We start from the raw sequence: 20,644 nt of genomic DNA, 5'->3' as shown, positions 1-20,644 counted from the left end.
GTGCTCTCCATCACAGTTTACACAATGCAAAGAGTTCGTGCAGGCTTCAGACGTGTGTTCATGAGCACTACATTTTGCACAGGTTTGGCGGCCGCGGCAGTTCGATGAGCTGTGGCCAAATCGCTGGCATTTAAAACATCTCAGAGGGTTTGGGACATACGGTCTGACCCGGAGCTTCACGTATCCTGTCTCAATACTCTCAGGGAGCACACTTGTACCAAAGGTGAGAATTAGATGTTTTGTTTTGATTTCTTTTCCATCGCGCCTTAGCAGAATTCTCTTTACATTGATTACGTTTTGATCATTCCAGCCTTCTAATAGTTCAGCGTCCGTAAGTTCCATCAGGTCATCATCCGAAACTACACCACGGGTGGTGTTCATCGTGCGGTGCGGGGTAACTGTGACTGGGACATCTCCAAATGATAGAAGGTTAGGCAGTTTCTCGTGTTGTTTTTTGTCACGGAGCTCCAAAAGGAGATCACCGCTAGCCATCTTTGATGCTTTATATCCTGGTCCAAACGCCTGAGTTAGAGTTCTTGAAACAACAAAAGGTGAGATTGTTCGTGCTTGTTTTCCTTGTTTTTCAGAATGGATTACATGGAATCGCGGGAAAGTTTCTTTTTGGCGTCCAAGAAATTCAAAGATATCTTCGGTGCGCCCCCTTTTCAGGGAGCGATCAGATAGTGGAGGGAAAGAACTAGCCATAAGTGGGAGTGTATTTTTCGGCAGTAGCGCCAGCCACCCACCATGGAGCCCAACAGGGGGACGCTGCAGGGCCTGTAAAACAGGGCCTACAAGCGCCAGCTGTACGCTACCGCTATAACCAAATATGATATAACCAAGGTTGGCTACTCACACAAGGTTAACCCTTGCTGCCAGGAAGGTCGGAAGTAATAAAGAAATGAGAAGGAGACAGGAAAGGTGGAAAGTAAGGAAAAGACGAAGGTTGTAGGGAGAGAGAAACAGGAAAAGGCAACTACCGATTTCCCCCGGGTGGGTCAGTCCGGGGGTGCCGTCTATGCGAAGCAGAGGCCAAAGGGGTGTGTTGCCTCCGCCGGGGGGCCATAAAGGTCCAATCACCCAGCATCAGCTCAACCCCCAGGATCCCCCTTTCCCCAGACACGGCTAAGCCGCGCACGGCTACACGCGGGAGGGTCCAACCCTCGTGTGCTCGGGTCCGTGGTGTCGCCACACACCAAACGCCTGCTTGCGCAGACGCCCCTGCGGGAGCGGTTGGCGGAGCAGCGCTAGCTGCAACCACCGTGGGGGCAGATGGCGTAACTGCCGACTCACTGCGTGTGGGTCGGACAGCCGCCGGAGGCCGTTGTGACGCTGCCCCCTGGCGCGCCACTTCGGCAAAGCTTTTCTTTGGCAGGTATGCTACCCGCCTGCGTGCCTCTTTGAACGATATATTTTCCTTAACTTTGATTGTAACTATTTCTTTTTCTTTTTTCCATGAGGGGCACGACCGCGAGTACGCGGCGTGATCCCCGTCACAGTTTACACAGTGGAAAGCGTTCTCACAAGCTTCAGAGGTGTGTTCTTGGGCACTACATTTAGCACAAGTCTGGCGGCCTCGGCAGCTCTGCGAGCTGTGGCCGAAGCGCTAGCATTTGAAACAGCGGAGTGGGTTTGGCACGTACGGCCTAACACGGAGCTTGATGTACCCGGCCTCAATTGACTCGGGCAAGATACTTGATCCAAAAGTAATTATAAGGTGCTTAGTGTGAATCTCTTTACCGTCCCGCCTCATCTTAATTCTTCTGACGTTGATCACATTTTGTTCGCTGAAGCCCTCCAGGAGCTCTGCCTCAGTCAGGTCAATCAAATCATCATCTGACACAACACCACGGGTGGTGTTCATTGTACGGTGCGGGGTTACTGTTATTGGAGTCTCCCCAAATGACACTAGTTGCGGTAGTTTCTCATATTGTTTTAAATCGCGGAGCTCCAAGAGGAGATCGCCGCTTGTCATCCTAGATACCTTATAACCTGGACCAAAAACATCAGTCAGGGACTTTGAAACAAGGAATGGTGAAATGTTTCGCACTGCTTTGTTTGGCTTTTCAGAATGGACAACGTGGAAGCGGGGAAAATTCTGGGTTTGGCGTCCAAAAAACTTGAACACATCTTCGGTGCGCCCTCGTTTCTGAGGGCGATCAACAAGGGAAGGGAAAGAAGTTTCCATGTAGAAATATATACATTCGGCAACAGCGCCGACCACCCACCACGGAGCCCAACGAGGGGACGCGGCAGAGCTTGAATACAAGACTGCACGACGCCAGTCGTACGCCGTCACTATAACCGAATATGGTGTACCCAAGGTTGGATAGCCACACAGGGTTAACCCTCGCCGCCAGGAGAAAGGAAGTAAACAGAAGAGAAAAGGAGACAGGAAAGGTCTAAAAGTGAGAGATAAAGACGAAGATTGAAGGAGGGAGAGACAGGAAAAGGCGACTGCCGATTTCCTCCGGGTGGGTCAGTCCGGGGGTGCCGTCTATGTGAAGCAGAGGCCAAAGGGGTGTGTTGCCTCCGCCGGGGGGCCTTAAAGGTCCAAACACCCAGCTTCGGCTCAACCCCCAGGATCCCCTTTTCCCCAGACACGGCTAAGCCGCGCACGGCTACACGCGGGAGGGTCCAACCCTCATGTGCTCGGGTCCGTGGTGTCGCAACACACCAAACGCCTGCTTGCGCAGACGCCCCTGCGGGGTACGCAATGCATTTGCGGCTGACTAGGTAAGCTGTAAATAAATAAATAAAAGCGGGACCGGTACAGAGAGGATGATTGGTTGTAGACATTCTCTTGCGACAGCTGCGTTTTTTTTTAAGAAATTATATCGCAAGTATTTAGGTAATAGAGAGTTTTAGCGCAGCGTACAGTAAGAAATCCAATGACTTAGCGTTGCGTGCTCCACGCTGCGCATGTGATGTATGTAAATGGCCTTGCAATTCTTGCAGCGTACACTATTTTCGGGATATTACGTTCTACGCTAATGCAGCTAACGGATCTCTTTTTTTTTGCTCATTCGTCTATTTGAAAGGATACGGCTACATGTTAATCCGAGACATGTCATGTTTTCTACGGCAAAACAAACTTAAGTGAAGTTGACACCTTCGGCAGAATTCTTAGCGCTTCGGGACCGAAGAAGAGTTGGACCTCATGAAGATAGTGTTAGTCTTCACTATATTCAAAGAGACATCTAGATACGCCCAATATGTTTGCACAAGCGTTGGCGCTTTGCTCCATTCTGCTCTTCTACAGCACTTGTCTGTGCCGCGCAGTGCAGCCTCTTTTATCGTCAGTCTAGCGTAACGCAACCGTTTTACGCTATACTAAAACTCTCTAATATCATCAGAGATGCTGAGCGCATCCAGCATCGCCTGCAGGAATAAGAGGCTGAAGCACTCGTACACCTAATACAGCAGTCCATCAATGTACGGGGCACTGTCTGGTCAATCAGTGTCCAGGGCTTTGTAGCAGGTTTTTCACGTCTTTAGAGGGACGGCCTCGTAGGCAGAACAGAGCTTCATCGAAGCACAAGTATATAAGCTCGCCATCTCATTCTTTAATTGGCTGCGCCCCAGTAATTGTGGCAATCAGCATGGTGCTGCTCCGACTTGCGCCGCACGCACCAAGCCTTTCTACCGGTGTTCTCAGACGGGACATTTCCCCACGGCTTGTCGCAGTGGCCGCTTCACGCAATTACCACCGGCATGGCGCTAGCAAGCCTCCAGGTCATGCCGTCCCTTTAGACAACCTTGTACTGATCGCGTCTAGTCGATAGCCCAGACAGACAACCAGTAGCAACCAACTGTCCGGCATCTGGGATTTTACGCCGATGTTCAGGCAAATGGAAAACATTTATCCCTATTTATGGCCACTGACTCCTCGGTTTCGATTATACTTTGCCAGAACTTCTTCGAGCTTCAGATTTCGGATGCCCGGCAAGTAGCTCCTCCAAAAACATTCAAAGGCTAGGCACTAGAATCCCGCTTATCGGGTGCTTTGGAGCTCTTGTAATGTTCAGAAATCGCATTTCTCAAATCCTGCTCTACGTTGTCAAAAATGTATGATCCCCTTGGTACTGATGCAGCCCACCAACTGTACATGACTATCGCAGGCGACCGCCTTCAACGCCGCGTCACCGCTACCCAGCCAGTCCCAGTGAATTTCTTCAAATACATCACGATTGCCCAAGGTGCTCCGTAAGTTGCCGCCTTCACCATCTAACACGTCACAAAAATCCACCACATGGAGTACAGTGGGCTTCCTACCTGCCAGGTTCAGTCGGTTTCAACACCTGTTTACTCGTAGCCTTGACCTCGTACATAGTGCCACCTATCAGGTTCATATCTGTTCTTCAATTCCACCACAATGAATAAAGCTTCGGCGCCTCCCTCTCACATTACGAGAAGCAGACAAATAGGAAATAGAGAACTCATTACGACAACATGTCATAGAACGTGTCTCGTCATAGGAATGGGTGTCCCCGATTGTTCTCAAATGGAATGGAATCATTTGAATGTATGTGGGTCTGCGCAGAACTAACCCGGCCGCGATTAGTGACAGCTGCCCGTTGCCTCACGTGGAAAACTTGCTTCACTCTCGGCCGGCTAGGCACTAAATGGTTCCCAAAGTTAGACCGCGACTCAGCTTGACTCAGATTCCGGGCACACGTATTCAGACAACCTATGCACCGTGTATGCATGCTTGTTTGGCACTGCCGTCTTGTCTATTAGCCGAACTTTCTGGAAAGAACGTTAAGTTTGGGCATGTTGGTATTCTGTTTTAGCTTTCAGTGAAAAAAAGGAAACCCGCGGACACAGTTTCGACAGACGTACACGAAGTACGATCTTCCCACAATCGTGCCTTTTCACAAGCATCACACAGGTATATAGGAGACTAACAACAGCTTGATCAGATGCGTTTGTACAATGCCTTAAATCCTTACATCAAGCATGACATGTATGAATGACTAACCTTTTACTAAGCAAAAACGCGACCAAAATATTTCCCCAAACAACTCGTCTCTTGCTAGGTCCAACGTAGCGGTACAAAAATGAGCAAGAAAAACGCAGTGCAGTTTAGGGCACCCACTAGTTCATTTGACGAAACAATTGACCACGCTCTGGATTCGGGACGGGTTCCAGAATTCATATCCAAAAGATACCGCGCACAACGCGCCGTAGAGCCGCAAGGACGGCGTTAGAGCAGGTTTTCTTGCCCACGCTAGTGGAATCCCGTGACGCTCCCTCCTAATATTTTCTTTCCTCCATGCCAAGGGAAGCTAGTAACAACGGCGGCATAGCTCCTGAAAAATTTTTCATTAAATGATTTGGCGACACCTGTAGGATCAGTTAGAGTGGTGGTGCCCTCCGTAAATTTTGTCACAAGCGCGTCCTGTTGGTAAAGATCTATACAATTTTTTTTCATTACGTTCAAGTTCTTCCCGGCGCCATTCCTATTTTCGAGCTCTTTGTTTTTATAGTAGGTTCTTTAGGTTGCTTAAGTAACACGGTGAGAGTTAGGGAATACCATTTAAAACAAAGCCTTAGGGTGGGGTTAAATGGCTGGAGTTTTACATTTTTTTAAAGATTACACTTTTTGTATACATACAGCGCAGCAGTCCGCTAGTTATGCACGGGTTTCTTGAGGTTGAGTGCCAACGTGATATGAGGACACAGACCTACATGGGCTTACAATATTTGTTAGTTTCTCCGTCAAAATGCTCAACGTTTTGTTAACACCACATTCCTAGGTTAATAGGTCCTAGTCAGAGCCAGATAACACATCTACAAATTTTGCAGAATTGAAAGAACACTTAATACCCATTTTAATAATACATGTAGCTTGAGTCTTTAATAAGAGAAAGATTGGACAATGGTCAGTCAGATTGAACTTGAACACACCAGTGTTTTGATTACACATGGCGTTACTAAGTACATGGTCAATAATCGTATTCCGATCGGAAGGAGCACGCCGTGTTGGAGAATGAAGTAGAGATTACAAAGCATATCCAATGAAACACTGGAGTACTGGACAAAAGAACTAGCACTAATATTTGTAGCGTTAATGTTAAGGCCGCCTACAATAATTACATTATAATTTCTGATAATGAACAAGTTTAACATAATATCAAGTTCAGCACAAAAATCATCTTTAGATGATGATGAAGGGTAAATTTCACCAATGCTAGCTCTTTTGTTAGATGGCAGAAAGTCATGGTCAAATGCAAGCCAAACTTATTCTCACCTAGTCATACAAAATGCGATATCTGCACGCCATTTATATATTACAGTAAAACCTCGTTAATTCGAACCGCAAGGGGAAGCCGCTTGAGTTCGAGTTAACGAAAGTTCGAACTAACGAAAGTGAAGGAAAGCAACAGTACACTGCGATGTGGAAGCAGTAGGCCATGTCAGAAAGTGATGGCGTTTTCTGCGGGCACACGCCATCTTCAAGTCGAAGCTCTGGGTCCGACTGTGCCCCACCACCGATGTCCACCGAAACGAACGTTAGCCGAGGCTTAACACCATCACAATGAATCGCGATGGCCGATAACTCCTAATCTGAAAACAGAGGTGCACAACCGATGAAGACTGCCCAGACAAAGACGCTGAACACGTGAAGGTGGCGAAGGTCCTGATTCGTTGGTTCTTGATTGCAAGCGCAGCTGCGACGTACTTGATTCGCTGTGTTTTGGCGCTTGCCGTGCCACCTCCGCACAACATTAGCAGCTGTACAAGATTTGTAAAGCCTCCGGGATTCGCAACGGGCAAGAAGTCTCGGAGGTTACGTAGAACGGAGAGGCGGCAGCCGCCGCTGGCTTCTGGCTGACCCCGTGCAGGTTAGATTTTTTCCGATTTTGCCATCTCTCGCCGTTCTCTCCGTTTCGGAGGCAATACAGCCTTGTGTGTATGCAGTAGGCGTGTTTCTCTGGCCGTGTGCCAGGCGAGCGTAGTTCGAATTATCCGTGAGGGAACCTTCTCGCGTTCGAATTAACGGACTTTTTTATACATAGACTTCTATGGAGCTTGGCCGGACCAAATCGTACAGTTCGAATTATCCATAAATTCGAATTATTGAAGTTCTAATTAACGAGCTTTCACTGTATGTGCTAGAAATAAAGATTTCCGGTCCATTGTGGCAGTAAGCCAGACGACGAAAGATTTCTGAATGATAGCCCGGTACGGGAAATAGGGCATCATCAGCTGCAGATAGCCATGTTTCCGATAGACATATGAGGGAATAGTGAATTTTGGTTAAAGTAGGCAAATTAACCATGCCACTAAAGTTTTTCGGTAAGCTTCGGACATTAAAATGAATAATCCAAATGTGAGAAGTGGACGTGGAACTAAGAAGTTGGTTGGGCTCGTGAGCCGTGTGTGACGCCATGATGGCACACAGTCATCAAGGCACAACGATGGAGCTTTTTAGGTAAAAATTGCCAGATCACCGACTCCAGAGAAGCGGTACACTCGACTTTTCCTGTATAGTGAACGAGCATTCAGAATAGCACACGTGCGTACGCTTTCCCATGCCTGAGCTTCGTACCACGTGAACAAGGAAAAAAGCTATATTCGTACACTTTTGCGCCTGCTGTACCCTGAAACGTAATCCCTAACATAAAACAAAGACAGAGTTCTTCAGTGACACGGCTAGCCACGAAACTTAGCCTAAACATGTCAAACATCTCTTGAGAATGCCTCGTCGCGGCAACTCGGCGACCAACTATCACGTGTCGAGTGCGCCGAGACGTGGAGAAGAATAAAAAATAGAGAAAAGGACGCGAAAATATTATGCCGCTCCCAGGCGCTGTGGGAATCGATGTAAGCGAAGCTCTCTGTGCTGGTTGCTTTGATTGAGTACAACTAGCGGTGATGTTGACGGCGAATGTTTAATTTCTTCAACGTTTAGTCTAATACGAGAGTGGGGAATTGCTTAAAAGACACTGATGGCCAAGTTGGTGAGCCATGATATTGAAGCAGAGCATGTACATCTGACACGTACACTTACACATAAAATGGGCATACACAGGCACTGGACTGCAACTCAATCCAGCGCCTGTATATGCCCTCTCTATGTGTACGTGTACGTGTCAAGTGTATGTGCGCTGCTTCGATATCAGTGGTGAGTTGATGTTAAACGTAACCTTGCATGCACCACTGCTGTTTGTCTGCGTCGTGCACAGAACACACATGGAGATGTGTCTGTCTGCGGACTTGTGCGCCATATTTCAGAACCTCTGAGAGGGTTGAGCATCGTCATTGCCTCACATACCACATCGCATAGTAGCATAAACATTAAACTTGAATCGGATTATGAGACATGCCGTAGTGGTGAACTCCGGGTTAATTTTGACAGTGTTCCAAAATCTAAGTTTCCTTTAAAGCCGTATAAATGCGGCTGCCGCATTCGGGAACAGATCTGCGACCTCTACAATGCCACAGCCCCACGGCTACTGCCGCGGGCACAGAAATACTGAATTGACGTGTGACCGCTTCAGCAGTGTTGCCTCGACCTTGCAGTGCGCTTTAATTAATGCGGCGCTTTATCTGCATTCCCTACGTAAGTTGCCCACTTGACGTATTTGCATAGTGCTCATTTTTCAGAAATATCAGAAACGTACTGTACCGCTGCTTGAACGTAAGTTTATCCGGTTTCTCCGGAACGGCTGCCGTGCCTATAGACGCCCTGCAATAAAGATTAGCTGTGCCTGTCGCTCTATTAGCAGCGGCGGTGAGCACGCGAGAGTAGGCTCTCACCGCCATTTCACCATTGTCCGTACTGGGCTCTGGTCCACCTGAACGCCTCATTTTAGAATTTTTCAATGGATTCACTGCGGCCTCTCGGCAGCTCATCCATGAGAAGTGTGAACAAAAGCAAGAAGCGCAGATATTGCTGCGTTAAGGATTGTCAACATTAGATTGTGCCGCTTCTTTTCAAGACCGTGGGAAGCAGCCCGGCGGCAGAAATGGGTTGTCACGGTTCAGCGCGTCAGGTGAGGGCCACTCTTGTGAATTTCTGTTAAACAAAATAAAACATCACCCGAAAAGACAAAAGAGAGAGAGAGAGACAAACAGCAGCAAGCCTACGTAAAAACGCACCATCAAGTGAGAAGTGCATGAAAACGCGCGATTTGATCCCCGCTGTTGTAATTTGGTTTAGACAGTGGCTTACTCGGCCTGATCCCCCAAATAAGGCGCAGTGGTTGTTACGTGTCAAACCTAGCTTCGTAAGCGCTCCGTGCTGCAGCTTTGTAACCACTGTGCTTTTTGTTGCACATAAATAAGCCAACGGGAAGCTTCTTTCTGCGCCAGGATCTCGACGCGACTGCTGTAACCGGGTTCATTCATGCCGACGTTACCTCGCGATTATACCAAAAGAAATAAGGCTGGAGCGCTGCACGACACACGTTGAATATTCCCAAATTAATATTTATATCACCCACGCCAGCACGCATTTGTTCAGTCTTCGCGTTCTTTAATCTCATCTAACTGCTCTCTATTATGTTTCAGCGGCGATGAACTCTCTCACAATGGAACTGCAACGACAATACCAGAATATGCTCGAGACACTTTGTCAGAGGAGAATAAAGCACTTACCTGCCTACTCACTCAAACCTCTACACTTGTGAGGTGCAAGGCACTGTCCAAGTAATAAAACTACAAATGACAGTTGAAAAACGTCTACGGCCGTATTTGGAAACTTAATTGGAATAAAATAATGACTTGTTACTTTTAGTTCGACGTCGTGAGCAGGCTTCACACCCCTTGGTGGTTGCTTATTGCCTATAAGATGTTGGGCTGCTAAGGACAAAGCAGCGCGATGACATCAGCCACGGCGGCCGTATTTCGATGGGGGCGAAATGCGAAAACACCCGCGTGCTAATGTTTAGGTCCACGCAAAAAAAAAACCTGGTGATCCAAGTTGTTCCGGAGTCCCCCACAACGGTGTGCCTCTTGATGGATAGGGGCTCTGGAACGTAAATCCCCTAATTTATTTATTTAAGTACTTCGATGCGATGTCCGTGCTCTTTACTTCTTTGGTACGATATAGATGGTTTTAGTCGTAAATTTGACGTCTTTCTCAAGCGTCGGTGATCGAAACTGCACCTCGACGAGTTCGATTGCCTGAAAACCATAATTTAGAATGACCGGCATCTCCAACTAGCACCGCAAAAGTATGCCTTCGTGGAAGTGCCCGCCTCGGTGTTTCGCGGAGGTGACACGTGGCGATGACGGCGGAGCCTATCGCTGAGTCGCCTGATCATTTAAGGTAAGTTATGGTAGTAGCCATTCCTTGCTTTCTTACGTCACCTTCCCTTGTAGCATAAAAACTGCATCTTCTTCTCTCCCTCTCTACAATTCTATCTATGTCCCCTCTGGACTCGCACTATAGTTAGTCGCAAGGTAAGCGTCGATCTTTCTCTCTGCCTCGCTCTTGTCCTTTATGCATACACTCTGAACCACCCCCTGACGCGGTGTGCCAGACAGCAGCAAGAACAGCAGTGGGAAAGTCGGAGGAAGAGGAAAAAAAAAAGCTGCGCTTCCGCTTTAAATTCTTTATGGTTCTTAATTATGGCCTTCATGTTTTGCAGCGAAGCTCGGAGAAAAATGAATCAAAGAGATCTTAGCACAGACAACGCCAAAACACATAAGCAATGAGCGCTTCCACAGCGGAGCACTTGGAAGCTTGCTACAAGCAACAGCCACACCTCCAGCACAACTGTGCCACTCATATTGACAAAACGCTAGATAAAAGCATCTCTCACGTTCTTTTTCATATCCGGATATTTTGGAAGCCAGCCGGAGGTCCTCAGGCGGGGTGGCACCATGTAACGAGAAGAGGTGTGGGTACACATCAAGCATTTGGATTTTCGATTGCCCACGCCACGCTGTTAGGTACATATCTTGTTCTTTACTGTACTCGATCTGTGGATCAATAAAAAAAAAAGTTAGAGAGATTCGTAATACTTAGATATTTCACTCACATGGGGAGAAATTCATCGCAACTTTCTGCAGCATCCTCTGACAGCAGAATTGTCCACAGGCTTAATGCACATCTCGAGGCAAACGGAGAAATAGTCGAAGCTTCCTTTTAAACTGTTCATAGTCGGTTTAGGAATCGCACTTCCCAGGGCTGTTTGTAGGGCCTCACAGCAACGCTCTTAGGCGGAAGTACGCACGTAGTGTACAGTCACGCTCATAACACAAATGTACAATCTGTAACTCTGACAGATGTTTATAACGACATTTCTTGCACAGAGACAGGTTCAAATTCAAATCTATTTCCTTGAAATGAGTCGAGAGAAAAAGCTCTGAGGAACTTCACCTTGGGTCCCACTGCTTCACATCATAAAACTGCAGCGCACTTACAATGGATACATACTGCACAGACAAATATAAGCATATATATATTGTTACGGTAGGATTAAAGAAGAGAGCGGAAGAAGAAGACATCGTTTGATGCGTCCTCAAGTCCGACGCGTGTTGACGTCGTGCACATTTCGCGGCTGAAGCCATAATTCGCTCGCAATTCTTCGGCTACTATGCGCTGAGACAGCACTTCGCAACACGGGGGTCCTTTACGGAATAATGAAAGAAGAGAGGGGAAGAAGGATCGCAGGACGCTGGCTGCTGCGTGGTGTTGGTCGTCAGCCATCTTAACTATTCTGACGCATTTTGTATATATGTTGTAAATACACTTTTCGTACACTTCAACATCCCCGTAACAATATATATATATATATATATATATATATATATATATATATATATATATATATATATATATATATATATATATATAAGCACCTATATTAAGACATACAAGTAAAGCATGAAGACGTTTTCATATGCATGTATGTATGTATTTATGTATGTACGAACAAGGTAGTCCTTCGGATAAGGTGTTTTGTAAATTGAAAGAAGTGCACACGCACGTACAATGGCAAGAACAAACATTTCGAGCAAATGGATACGTCTCGGCTGCGGTCGGGTCTTCACCCAGCGTTCGAGTGCACGCAACCAGGGCTCAATTTATGCATTTCCTCACTACGAGTGAAGCATACTTACAAAGCACAAAAAGAACAAGTACGTCATCATGAGTACTAATGAAACGAAAAGGTGACCGATGAGCACGAACACGCGTACATTTAGTATCGCCCGCAAGGGACGACCGTTAGAAATATAAGTTGAAAAGGCGTAGCTAACAGAACGCAGGGGAACGGAATCACATATCAGCACAGAGCATGCGAGGGGTCGCACCTGGCAACAGAGCGTTTCTCTTGTTCTTTGTTTGAGGCTACTGCAACTTTCTTGAGGACAGGAAGACGATTCAAATACCCCCACTTGGTTATATGACACCCATACTGTGACCTCCAATCTCTTGCGAGTTCCAGGAACTGCATTCGACTGCATTATTTGCGCAGGTGGCATTTCGTGATTGCGGGCAAACTGTGTTTTGTAGAGAATCTATGCGTGTATGAAGAATAAAATAAACTTATATGACAATCTGAAGTGACATACATCAATAAAATTGTAGGGCTCGCTGCGATTCATGCATATGGCATCACGTAGCTGTACAGCCGGTATTTGGTGGGGGCCTGTGGTTTCGTCAAGCTATATCGGCAGCTTTTTCCGATGGTCTCCAGCATGATGTATGTCTTTGACAACATAACAGAAGGACGAGAACAGTTATGCGGAAATATACACATAGCTTCATCCACATGGTATGTACAATATACCACATGCCGAGTGTCCCAGTTAACTTAGACCAATATTTTTAAAGGCCCAAGAGCTCCAGAGAAATCATAGCGACAGCATAGTAGCGGCAATCGTGTGTGCCTACAGCCAGTATTTTTTCATCACTAAGTATTAATTAATGATTGCTTTTAATTCTTAAGCTTTCTAATCATTGCTTCAGTCGCAAGTATGTCAATTACAAATCTGTAGGGTACCTTAAATAAATTCCGAAGCAAGAATTTATTGGGCGTTGAAGTGTGCCTGGTTGTTTTTTCCAAGGAAAAGCTAAATCCCGCGAAATACACGAATTATGAAATAGATGCGCGCTCGCGAGCCGCTACTCTGGCGTCTCCAAGCTACCTTTGTATGATATATGGCTGCAGTCATTTATTTTGTTTATTTCATTAGTTTTCAACTAATTGTTTTCAAGAAGCAGGTAATTTACAAAAAGGGAAGGACAAAGGTTGATTGGTAGGGCAGCGTCTTTTTTCTCATTTTCCTTTGTGCACCAAAGGAGGAAATATTGATTTTGCGTAGCATACTGGAACACAAAAAACCCTTCCATCCAATGCAGAGGAAAACCCACCAAGCGCTTCCACAGATATGTTTAATCCTCTTTATTCGGTTAAATTATTCTTCCTTCCTCCTCTTACGCTGCCTGTTTGAAAACGTCAAAAATACGCGGCAGTACTAAGAAAAGGAGAATTGCATTGCTGATGCCACGGTCACTGGTTTCACACCACACTATTAATAAGGAGATCGTAGTATACTGAGTACCGAGTTTCACACCATTTATTTCACATAATGGCACTTGATAACGCTAGGCTTGTTAAGATTGCTAACAAAACGAGGTAGTAGTCACTTTGCTAATGGGTCTGGGCGGTCGATTCCAAACGCAGTTTGCACCACCTCATGTGAATATTCTCACCTGTTCTGCCTACATCGAACCAGATGTGGCGTACTTCAGAGTCCGTTATTTATTTTGCAGGGCAGAAACTGTAGATAATGTGGTGCTGTCTGCGTTCAGACTCGGTAGCTGAGACCCATCAGTACCAGTGGCCACATTGTCTGGTCAGTTATGTTGTCAACTCTATCGTTACCAACTGCAGTTATAATACGGAATAAGAAAACACAAGCGCCTCCTGGCAATGTGTTGTTGGGAGCTCGGTTTAGTAGAGGCAAGTAATACAAGTCTAGACTGGTTGAGATCGCAGAATAATCTGGGTTTATTCTGAAGTAAAAGCAGGCGTATCGTGCGGCTGTGGTGGCAGCTCAGTCGGGCTGCCACCTCATTTCCACGAAGGAGAAAGAGCCAATTACCCTACGTCTAGGCATGGACCAATAAAATGGATCGCCCAGAAGAGGGGACAACTTATGGTGACGGACGATCGCAACCAGGCCTCCCCCCTAGAATGCCAGAAGCTTAAGTGTGAATGGTGGAATGAATGAAGAGGTAAGGTCCAAGATAGGCTGATTTAACACGGTCGCACAACCCTGTCTCTTGTTTTCCGCGTACATCAATCTTCAAGGTTTTCCCTGAACGAGCAACAACATGAAAGGGGCCTACATAGGAAGGAGCAAATGATGGCTTCATAGAGTCGTGTGGCAGAAAGGCGTGCGTGGTTGTATCCATTGTCGGGAAGGTAAATACAGGCTGCCCGCGTGCGATACGTGGGGGTATAGGTCGAAGCTCGTCGTGACAGGAATGTAGCCTCTCTGAGTACTGCGAGACAGCAGGCGGACTTCATTGCTGCGTGCGGAAAAGCTGGCCTGGAAAGTGGACTACTGACCTATAGAGCATCTCGGCTGTGCAGACCCCGAGGTAATCCTAATGTGTTGCTCGCAGCCTCAGTAGTACTAGGGATAGCCTTTCCATATAGTGCTCCAAGTAAAATTACTTGGAGCACTGCTGCCTCGCCAGAGCCCTTGAGACACAAGGGCCTAGAGGCATGTGCTATACTAAAGAACTATCGCAGCGGCATCCTCTGAGAGGGGACCCGCTACGAACATGTAGGGCTAAAAACATGCAAGAAAACATCTTTCAGAAAACTTAGAACTGCGTTGGTGTCAAATAAAGGTTCTGGGCCGAGTAACATAACAAGATGAAGGGGGATGCGCTGCCGGTATGCCAAGGGAAAATGCTTCTTTCTTTCATGTTCGGCTTCCCGACACTCCAGGAGGACGTGGAGGACGGTCAGCCTCTCCCCGCATCTGCCGCAGGTTGGAGGATCATTTTCAGTGAGTAAATAGTTGTGCGTGCCAAATGTGTGTCCTATTCTGAGACGACAGAATAGGACATCTGTTCGGCGTGATTTTGTTACGGAGGGCCAGAATCTTAACTATGGCTTTATCACGTGGAGCTTATTATTTGTTTCCGCGTCCCATAGGCGTTGCCAGTGGTTCCGCAGTTGCCTCCGTAAGAAGAGCTTCAGGAAGACTTCAGGTCTGTGACAGGAACTGCAGCGGTGGGGTTAGCAGAATGCCATGCAACTGACGTAGCCATCTGGTCCGCCAGGACATTACCTTCGATGGCCCTATGACCTGGCATCCAGCATATAATCACATGCTGGTCAGATACATATGCTTTACATAAGACGGAATGGAGTTCAATTATAACAGGATTTTTTTGCTTACAGAAAGATATCAAAGCCTTCACAACACTTAGGGAGTCCGCATATATAACTGATTTTTTGAGTTTTGATTTCCTTATATGCTTTACGGTCGACAATATTGCGTAGGCCTCAGCCGTGAAGATGCTAGTTTCCGGATGCAGTACGTCGGATTCCGAGAAGGATGGACCGACGGCTGCATAGGACACCCCGTCGTGTGACTTCGATGCGTCTGTGTAGAACTCCGTGCAGGAGTGTTTGTGCTGGAGTTCCCGGAAATGCATTTGGATTTCAATGTCTTAAGCGTGTTCTGTAACTTGCATGAAAGATATATCGCATTGTATGAGCTGCCACTCCCAAGGAGGTAGCAGCTTGGCTGGATGCATTAGGCGGTGCTCAAAGAGTGGGACATGCATTTGATCACTAAGCTCCCTCACACGCAACGAGAAAGGCTGTCTTACGGAAGGACGATTACGAAACAGTGTAGCATATGTCATATCATTAATGGTGTTAAAACAGGGATGTTCGGGATTAGAGTGTACTTTCAAAAAATATGTTTGGCTGATGTATGTTCTCTGGATATGGAGTGACCACTCATTCGATGATGATGATGATGTGTAGTGCTTTATGGCGCAAGGGCCAGGTTTGGCCAAAGAACGCCATGACAAGTGGTAGTGTTAACGATGTATAATGGGAGATGTGACTTGGCTTTAAAGTGGCCTAATATAGTCGCTGTAAAGTGCGTAAAATCTGCGTGCTATAAAATTATGGCGATGACTAATGACGGATACTATGTACATTAAAATCCATCGTAAAAGAATGATGCAAAATAGAAAATATATAAGATTCTAAAATTCACTAGAGCACCACTGCCTCGTTAGAGCCCTTGAGACACAAGGGCCTAGAGGCATGTGCTACGTAAAAAAAATTATCACAGCGGCATCCTCTGGAAAGAGGAGACGCTACGATTGTGTGGGGCTTATAACATGTAATACAACATCTTTCAGAAAGCCCAGGACTGCTTTGGAGTGAAACAGCGGTTCTGGGCCTAGTAACATTAGTGGATGAAGGGGGATGCGCTGCCGGTATGCTAAGGGAAAATGCTTCTTTCTTTCATGTTCGGCTTCCCGACACTCCAGGAGGACGTGTAGGACGGTCAGCCTCTCCCCGCATCTACCACAGGTTGGAGGCTCGTTTCCGGTGAGTAAAAAGTTATGTGTGCCAAATGTGTGTCCTATTCTTAGACGACAGAATAGGACATCTGTCCGGCGTGATTTTGTGACTGAAGGCCAGAATCCTAACTGTGGCTTTATCACGTGGAGCTTATTATTTGTTTCCGCGTCCCACAGCCGTTGCCACTGGTTCCGTAGTTTCCTCCGTAAGAAGGGCTTCAGGTCTGTGACAGGAACTGCAGCGGTGGGATTAGCAGAATTAGTAGAATTAGCATTAGAATTAGAATTAGCAGGATTAACGATTACGAAATAGTGTAGCATATGCCATATCATTAATGGTGTTAAAACAGAGATGTTCGGGATTAGAGTGGACTTTCAAAAAATATGTTTGTCTGATGTATATTCTCTGGATATTAAGTGACCACTCATTCGATTCTGCATATAAACTTTGTACGGGACTCGTTCTGAAAGCTCCTGTGGCTAAGCGGATACCTAGATGGTGAACAGGGTCTAGCATCTTTAGGGCGCTCGGGGCCGCAGAGTTATAAAAGACGGCACCATAATCTAATCGTGACCGGATGAGGCTCTTATAGATATTCATTAGACACTTTCTGTCACTACCCCACGTAGTCTTAGAAGTTTCATTAGGTTCATTGTTTTTAGGCATTTTTCTTTCAGATATTTAATGGGTGGTATGAAAGTTTGTCTATCGTCAAGTATAATACCTAGGAATTTGTGCTCCTTGTTTACAGGTATTTGGTGTCCACACAGTTCTAAGCAAGAATCCGGGATCAGGCCTGTCTTTCGTGTAAAAAGAACAACAGAACTTTTGTTAGGATTGATTTTAAATCCATTTTTCTCTGCCCATTTTGATACTTTGTTCAAGCCATGCTGCACCTGTCTCTCGCACACTGCGAGGTTACAGGACTTAAAAGCTATTTGAATGACGTCCACATAGACAGAATAGAAAATGGTCGGTGGTAATGAAGCACGAAGCGTGTTCATCTTCACGATAAAGAGCGCGCAGCTAAGCACGCCTCCCTGGGGTACATCAGTTTCTTGTATGAAAGTACGTGACATTACATTGCCTACTTTTACCCGGAATGTACGATTGGACAAGTAGTTTTTTATTATGTTTAGCATATTGCCATGAATGCCCATTTCTGACAAGTCTCTTAAGATGCCGTAGCGCCACGTTGTGTCATAGGCCTTCTCCATATCGAGGAATATGGATAAGAAGAATTGTTTGTATACAAATGCGTCCCGGATATTTGCTTCTACAAGATGGTCAGTTGTGGAGCGCCCTTCTCGGAAGCCGCACTGATAAGGATCAAGCATTTTGCTCTGTTCAAGGAAAAAGATAAGTCGCCGATTTATCATTTTTTCAAACACCTTACAAATGCAACTTGTGAGGGCTATTGGGCGGTAACTTGCCACTGAGGAAGGGTCTTTTCCTTGTTTCAAAACAGGGACCGCAATGGCTTCCTTCCACGCAATTGGAAGGTACCCTGCATCCCAGATAGTGTTGAAAAGTGTGAGTAGTGTAACTTGCGTATCCGTGTGTAAATGTTGGAGCATTTCATACATGATTCGATCCGATCCTGGTGCGGAACTCTTGCATGCGCTCAAGGCCGCTTTCAACTCGGCAGCACTAAATGGACCATTATATGGTTCATTCTGTCGGCATTTATTGATGAGTGGCTTGCATTCTTCTATTTCTTTATATTTCAGAAAGGATTGCGAGTAATGGTTGGCACTTGACACGCTCTCAAAGTGCTCCCCAAGTGAGTCCGCCTGATCTTGTAGGGTATCGCCTTCTGTGTTTACCAAAGGGAGTGCATGTGCTTGTCGCCCTCTTATCCTATTGACCCTGTTCCAGGCTTTCGCCTCATCTCTGAACGAGTTAATACTTGATAGGAACTTCTGCCAACTTTCTCGTCTGGCCTGTCGGCGGGTTCGCCTGCCTTCGGATTTTACTTTTTTAAAGTTGACTAGATTTTCTGCAATGGGAGAAGCGCGTAGCAACCCCCACGCCCTGTTCTGTTTTTTACGAGCGATCCTACAATCGTCGTTCCACCATGGGACACGCCGTTTGCGGGCCAAGCCTTTTACTTCTGATATGCATTTATATGCAACATCTATTATGAATGCTGTAAAAAACTCGACTGCAGCGTCAATTCCCTACGAAGAAAGGTCAGCCCATGAGATACTAGTTAGAGATCGAAATTTCTCCCAATCAACTGTCTCAATCTTCCACCTGGGAGCGTGTGGTGGATATTCGTTTTCTTTATATGATCTTAGGAGTATAGGGAAGTGGTCGCTACCGTAAGGGTTGTCGGTAACTTCCCATTCAAGTTGAGGCAGTACAGACGGGGAGACTATACTAAGATCTATTGACGAAAAGGATCGGTTTGCAAGAGAGTAATATGTGGGCTCTTTTTTATTGAGAAGGCACGCTCCAGAAGAGAAAAGGAACTGTTCAACAAGGCGACCTCGCGCATCTGTACGAGATTCGCCCCACAGGGAGCTGTGCGCATTGAAATCGCCGAGAACAGCATAAGGTTCTGGTAATTGATCGATCAAGGAGTGAAATTCATGTTTGTTCAGTTGGTAATTCGGGGGTATGTAAAGGGAGCAAATGGTGATGATTTTGTTTAGTAGGACAACTCGAACCGCCACTGCTTCAAGGGGCGTTTGTAGCTGTAAAGGTTGACATGCAATACTTCTATGAGTAAGAATCGCAACACCACCCGATGATGCGACGGCATCATCGCGATCTTTGCGAAACGTAACATACGTACGGAAAAAGTTTGTGTGTTTAGATTTTAAGTGAGTTTCCTTTAAACACAGCACTTTTGGATTTTGTTTGTGGATGAGTTCCTGCAAATCATCAAGGTTTCTAAGGAGACCTCTGATGTTCCATTGAATGATTTGTGTATCCATGTTTAAGGTAAATTGGTGCTGTGTTTACGGAAACGGAGTGGATGCCTTATATTACAGAGCCCTTTCGAGGCCCTGTAATAGGTGTTTTGTTCATTCTGAAGCGTTCGAGCGATTCTCGACGCTCCATAGGCGTTTGGTGCGCCTTGGGGTCAGGTGTAGTGTCCATTGCCTCGTGTGAGGCGCCGGACAAGCGCTCTTGCGAGCGAGAGGTTTTCAGAGGGAGTCCCGCCTTGGAGGGCAAGACCCCTGCGCCCAGCAGCCCGGAGGTCGATGGGGTTCCCTGAGGGATTTGGCTGCGCTGGACGTTGCCAGCGATGGAAGGGGCCTCGGAGGTTGGGGCAGCCTCGGCTGCAGCCACCTTTGGGGTGGATGGTCCCTTCTCCTCGGTTGACGGAGCAGCGCTAGCTGCAACCGCCGTGGGGGCAGATGGCGTCACTGCCGACTCACTGCCTGTGGGTCTGACAGCCGCCGAAGGCCGTTGCGACGCTGCCCCCTTACGCGGCACATCGGCAAAACTGCTCTTAGACAGGTATGACACCCGCCTACGTGCCTCCTTGAAAGATATATTTTCTTTGACTTTGGTTGTCACAATCTCTTTTTCTCTTTTACAGGACGGGCAGGCGCGCGAGTATGCGGCGTGCTCGCCATCACAGTTGACACAATGTGGAGTCTTCTGGCATGTTTCGGAGGAATGTTCAGTGTCACTAAACTTGGCACATGTCAGCTGGCCTCGACAGTTCTGTGAACTGTGGCCGAACCTTTGGCACTTAAAGCATCTGAGAGTATTTGGCACGTATGGCCTGACATGAAGTTTGATATAACCGGCCTCGATGGACTCGGGGAGGACACTTGAACCAAACGTGAGTATCAGGTGTTTCGTGTTGATCTCTTTACCGTCTCGCCTGATCTTAATTCGCTTAACATTTATTACATTCTGTTCACTGAAGCCCTCCAAGAGTTCAGCTTCAGTGAGCTCTAGCATGTCATCGTCCGAGACAACGCCGCGGGTGGTGTTCATGGTACGGTGCGGAGTTACTGTTATTTGGGTTTCGCCAAATGAGACGAGTTTCGGCAGTTTCTCGTACTGCTTCTTATCGTGGAGCTCCAAGAGAAGATCACCACTTGTCATTCTCGACGCCTTATAACCTGTTCCAAAACTTCAGTTAAAGACTT

The 20,644-nt window shown here is 46.6% G+C and overlaps 1 protein-coding gene across 3 annotated transcripts in view; it reads right to left on the bottom strand.

Moving 5' to 3' along the window:
• Window positions 1–20,644, bottom strand: part of LOC135902763 (neprilysin-1-like) — a 151,598-nt gene that overhangs the window by 42,898 nt on the left and 88,056 nt on the right. For all 3 annotated transcript variants that reach the window (XM_065433001.1, XM_065433002.2, XM_065433003.2), the window contains one exon: window positions 10,776–10,935. In XM_065433001.1, the coding sequence (XP_065289073.1) occupies window positions 10,776–10,935 (160 nt within the window). The remainder of the gene's footprint in view (window positions 1–10,775; window positions 10,936–20,644) is intronic.

The sequence above is a fragment of the Dermacentor albipictus genome, chromosome 2 (assembly GCF_038994185.2).
Source record: "Dermacentor albipictus isolate Rhodes 1998 colony chromosome 2, USDA_Dalb.pri_finalv2, whole genome shotgun sequence".
NCBI classification, from domain to species: Eukaryota; Metazoa; Arthropoda; class Arachnida; order Ixodida; family Ixodidae; genus Dermacentor; species Dermacentor albipictus.
Note: the sequence above shows the minus strand (reverse complement) of the source record. Positions and strands in the feature narration are given on the sequence as shown.